General features: G+C 36.3%; 1 protein-coding gene across 1 annotated transcript; it reads left to right on the forward strand.

Moving 5' to 3' along the window:
• Positions 1 to 211: 211 nt before the first annotated feature.
• On the forward strand, positions 212 to 4,206 carry LOC146518241 (tumor necrosis factor ligand superfamily member 14-like). Its single transcript, XM_085161206.1, has 4 exons — positions 212 to 410; positions 769 to 796; positions 934 to 972; positions 1,770 to 4,206. The coding sequence occupies exons 1-4, from the start codon at positions 234 to 236 to the stop codon at positions 2,165 to 2,167; spliced, it is 642 nt and encodes a 213-aa protein (XP_085017332.1). The 5' UTR covers positions 212 to 233; the 3' UTR covers positions 2,168 to 4,206.
• The last annotated feature ends 809 nt before the right edge of the window (positions 4,207 to 5,015 follow it).

A 5,015-nucleotide genomic window follows, 5' to 3' on the forward strand; every position in this document is an offset into this window, starting at 1 on the left:
AACTTCAAAAAAATGTTTACTGATTATACGACACATGACTGTGAAACCAGAGCATATGGTTGAAGTGTGACTGTGTTTAAGAGGAAATGTGTTTTGCAGTGTGTGCATGCATTTCTGTTACTGGTAGTGCCCCTCAGAATGGGGAGTCATCGCTGCTTTAAACCACAGTACTTCCTTCCTTGAGTCAAAAAGAAACTTTTTGTCCATTATTTGAAGATATTTTCTCTGCAGGAATGGCGGACATTGGTGTGGAACTGGACAGACTTGTTGCTGCAGTGCCCCAGAATCCAGATGAGCAACAAAAAGACGACAAATTGGCACAAACGCTGCTGTTTGTCCTGCTGACTGTAGTGCTGTATGGCATTGCTGCAGAGGCTTTTTTTATTAACCTCCTTTACCACCGTGAATTGGTGAGTATCAGCTCAGTGTACTCTAGTTTTTAAATCTAAATATTTATTGCCTGCTTTTTATCCTCTCTTATTGTGACTTTAGAGGTATAAAAATGAATTAATTAACTGTAACAATTAAGCAATTGTTGTGATATATCAGCTGATAAGATTAGATACTACTGTAGCACATATCTAATTGCAAAAGCTTCTATTACTTTAGGCACATGTTTGTTTATATTTTACCTAATTTTCCTGTACTTTAAAAAAAAATTTTTTTCTTTTTTAAAAATTCTTCTCTGTACAAGTAAACGTTGTACTCTATCATCAAATATGACGCATTGACAATTTCTTTCAAACTAATTTGTAACTTCCATTGCAGGCTGTCTCAAGACTGAACAACAGATCAGGTACACAAGTCTCTTATTACATTTAACCTTAATTCAACCAAGAACTAAAATCTCGAGACTAAGAATATCTTTTGTGAGCATATCTAAAAAACAAAACATAAAACCCCCCACATTTTTGATTTTTGATTTCATTGCAGAACAAGATGAACCCATCCGTGGTTTTGCACAACTGACAGGTTGGATAACTTTTTTCTTTTTCTTTTTTTTTTGTAAATAACACAAGTGTATACCATCCATAAATAAAATAACCGTCGTCATGATTTTCTGATTTGCATGATTTTTGCATTTGTTTCTCTAATTAATGGTCAAACTGTATAGAAAAGGCTTCATTTCCCATTGTCAGTGATAAATATTTTGTCTTGCGTGCTGTATTTATATATCAGATGTAAGGCAGCAGAGTTATATGCTGAGTATAAACGGTGAGTTTGTTTTGAAACTCAAACTGTCAATGAAGCTGCAATAAACACACCAAGATTTGATTTCAGAGAAAAAAGAAGCTAAGAAGAATATTTTTAATTTTATTCATTTGTTGGCACATTATTACGGAGCCCCGCAGGGGACATGGGAGGTGAATATTATCACAAAACTAAAGTCCTGCATTATCAACTGTGTGCTATCAGGGGCATTTAGATCTTTTTTAAATGGGGTGGCACAAGACAGATGAAGAACAAGGCAAGGTGACTACAGGAAATTCAAATTTTTATGACAGCGTACAAAAAAATCTGATTAATAAAACGCTGGGTATAGTTTAGAAGCAAATGTGCGGGTGTCTTCTGTCCCTTCTGTCAGATCAACTCTGCAGTCCCTATTTCCTTTTGAACAATTCAGGGAAACTAGCAGTTTCACAAAACAGATCATAACTGGCCCAAAACAGGAGCTGAACTTTACATAAATTGGTTTAAATGTTTGCTGTGTCTGACTGAAAATACACAACTTTAAATTGCTACATCCATCTTGTCTTTTATCCCTGCAGGCGGGTCGGTTCAAGAAAACGAGGTGATGCTTTGGCATATAAATAATGTGACTGTTCTCAGTGGCATGGCCTACAAAGACGGTAGGCTTGAAGTTCAGGAGGAGGGATTTTACTATGTGTATTCCAAAGTTTGCTTTAGTGACAGTGGGCTCTGGAACCAGTCACCTGATTTTTTTCACCACTTTGTTATGAAATCTGCTCACCTACATGGAAATCATTATACCCTCATGCAGTCACAGAAAGAGTTACGGGTGAACTCAAGCGACTTAAACGACAGCTTTCTGGGTGGACTTTTTCATTTGCATAAAGGTGACGGAATTTTTGTGAGGATAAGGACGAATTTAAACGTTTTGCAATATAATGTTTCTGAACATTTCTTTGGTGCATTCATGATGTAGCTTTACACAGCAGGAAATATCAGAAAATCATCCGGTCTTTACCAGGCTCTCACATGATTTAAGTCTAAGTATAAAACAACATGACATATTACACCCAATGACTGTAGAAAACAATCATTGATCTCACTGTTTTATTATGCATTTTGCAAAAGTGTAATCAAAATGATTCAGTAGTTTGCAGACCCACCTTCAACAATATTTAGTCAATAAGTCACTACTGAGCCCAACATATAAAACATTAGAAACTGAACTAAGAAAGTGTTATCAGTGGGTTGTGGCTGTGAAAGCATTGACATGATTGGCTGTCCTCAGGTCTTCAGGAAGGCTGTTCCACAGATGTGCAGCATAGTAACAGAAAGCTTTCGCACTGTGGGTTTTACTTCTGACTTTAGGGACAACTTCAAAAACCTAAAAACTAGATAAAGAATCTGTTCTGAGGCTGACAGTGGAGATACTTAAAAGCTGCTGGTGTTGTCCATACTCTCTTCTGGCCTTGGTCACAACCTGTGTACCTAAGTTCTGGAGTGTAGTAGGGGGCTAGTTTATTTTTAGGGAGGCAGGAAAGTAGATCATTACAGTATTCATTGTGTTGTTTTGTACTTTTTTAGCTTTATTTTGCTGTTTCACTATTTCATTCATGTATGATGTACAACACCGTGTGTCCACTGCGGCTGTTTTAAAGAGCTTTAAAAAAAAAAAAAAAAAAACTTTGCAAGATATTGTATTACTTAGTTTTTGTAGTTACTGTTCTTACTGTTTATGTGACCACATAATTTCCTCTGGGATTAATAAAGTAATCTGTTTCTGATTCAGTCTTTTACATCTTTGTGGAACAATCTTGGCCCACTCTTATTTACAGCGTCACTTCAGTTCATTAAAGTTTGTTCTGTTTGTTTATGCACAGCTCTTTGAGGTCCCACCACACCATTTCAGTCAGGTTGAGGTTTGCACTTTGACTTGGCCATTGCTACCAACTTGTTTCTTTTCTTTGTCAGTTATTTTGTATTGTCTGAGTTTATGCAAGCTTTAGTTGTTGGTGTTGTGATTGGTCCAAATGCAGCTTTGCAAACCCAAACATTGCTGCCATGTTCTTTTTAGAGTGAAGAGGCTTTCTCAGTCTCGGTCTCAGTCTTTTCTAGTCGTACTATCATGAAATTTAACATTTAACATGATAACTGAGGCCAGTAGAGACCAAGATGTAACTCTTGGGCTTTTGCAGATTCTATGAGCACTGCACGGTTTGATCTTGATGTCAGTTTGTTGAGACATCCACTCTGGGAACATGGCATGGTATGTTTTCCACATGCAAATAATCTTTCTCAGTGTAGTATGATGGACTTGGAATTGTTTGAAAATAACCTTTTAGTAACAGTTGCTTCTCTAAGATCATTGCTGATATGTTTCCTTTGTAGTGACACACACCTGAATGCTCCAGACCAGCAAACTGCTGAAACCGTGATCTTTATACTTTGATGATCAATTAATTAAGTGGATCTGATTAGCAGCTCCTGGGTGCTACTTACCCTCTTAAATTCCTTTAAAACAGCAAGGATCTTAGTTTTTCACACACTTTTTCTGCAGTCAGCTTTTGTTTTTCAAGTTTTTGGTAACAATATAAGGTAGCTATGTAATATTGTGTCATGTGTGTTTGCTTATCTGAGGTTCTACAAGTAATCTAGTAAGATTAAGGTGATTTGTTTTCATTATTTCCTGATATGTAAAAACTAATAACTTAAAGAGGGTGTATTTTCTTTTTCATGTGCACTGGTATATGGATATTAATGGATATCACTGGATATTAATTTGCCTCTAGGTAATTTACTTATAAATGCTGTGCAGTTTAATGTCAACGAGAGCAACAGATAAACATATAACTCATGTATCTCTATACACATGGGATTGTTGTACCAATTCAAATTTTGTTCAGCTGTGCATAGAATGTGAAGTTGTATTTTTGATTTGATTTTTACTGTTTTAATAAACTCCTAATACCTTGCAGCAGTAAAATATATTGTTTTTGACTGGCAGCTGATATTTTCTTCTTTTAACTTTTATCTGAAATGTTTTTCTATTCTACATTTCTGATTAAAAGTTCCATTTTATATTCTTTTTGTAATTTGCTCTACAGTACGCACCTTATTTTTGGTCTTCAGTGTATAACACCATCAAAATTAATCTGGTAGCATACTGTGTTTGCTGTGTTTTCTCTGCTTTTCCTTGCACAGCTTTTGTGGTAAAAAAGCTGTTTTGAGTTTTCAAGAATAAGAAGATGAAATCTTTGCTTCTTCAAACAGTAATTAGCACTGTTGCCTCACGGCAAAAGGTCCTGGGTTCAATTCCACCATCTGGCCGGGGCCTTGTGTGACGTTTGCATGGGTTCTCTCCAGGTACACCAGCTTCCTCACTGGATCATTAGCTATGTGCTTCTTAAGCTGCTGCAGGTGCCTCTGACTGTAGCAAATAACTCTCAGACCACAGCACACACGTTATAGAGTAGGTGTGTGCTGCTGCATGTTTGGCAGCACGGCAACACTTCCTGTTAATAGTTTGTTGTGTGGTTTGCATGTTCAGATCAACAGCTGCACTGAGTACTTTGTACCACAGATATTTTGACTGCTCACATCATCAACAGCAAAGGTGGAATAATAACAATGATTATACCTTCGTTTGATACATGGCCTAGTAATCTGTTTACTAATGTTTTTGATCTCTCTTAGTTGATTAAATTCTAAGTCAGGGAATGTCATTTAGTTATTTATATAGCACCTTTCATACAAAAGCAATTCAATGTGGTTCACAAAGACAACGAAGAGGAAAGAATTAGGATAAAAACAAAAAAAACAATAAT

This window comes from Neolamprologus multifasciatus, chromosome 5 (genome assembly GCF_963576455.1).
Source record: "Neolamprologus multifasciatus chromosome 5, fNeoMul1.2, whole genome shotgun sequence".
Classification (NCBI taxonomy): Eukaryota; Metazoa; Chordata; class Actinopteri; order Cichliformes; family Cichlidae; genus Neolamprologus; species Neolamprologus multifasciatus.

What these genes read in the sequence shown, in the direction of transcription:
- LOC146518241 (XM_085161206.1), top strand. Translation starts at nt 234, where the DNA reads ATGGCGGACATTGGTGTGGAACTGGACAGACTTGTTGCTGCAGTGCCC. An exon ending in AAGACTGAACAACAGATCAG is followed by an intron (nt 797 to 933) that starts GTACACAAGTCT and finishes ATTTCATTGCAG; the next exon opens with AACAAGATGAACCCATCCGT. An exon ending in TGGTTTTGCACAACTGACAG is followed by an intron (nt 973 to 1,769) that starts GTTGGATAACTT and finishes TTATCCCTGCAG; the next exon opens with GCGGGTCGGTTCAAGAAAAC.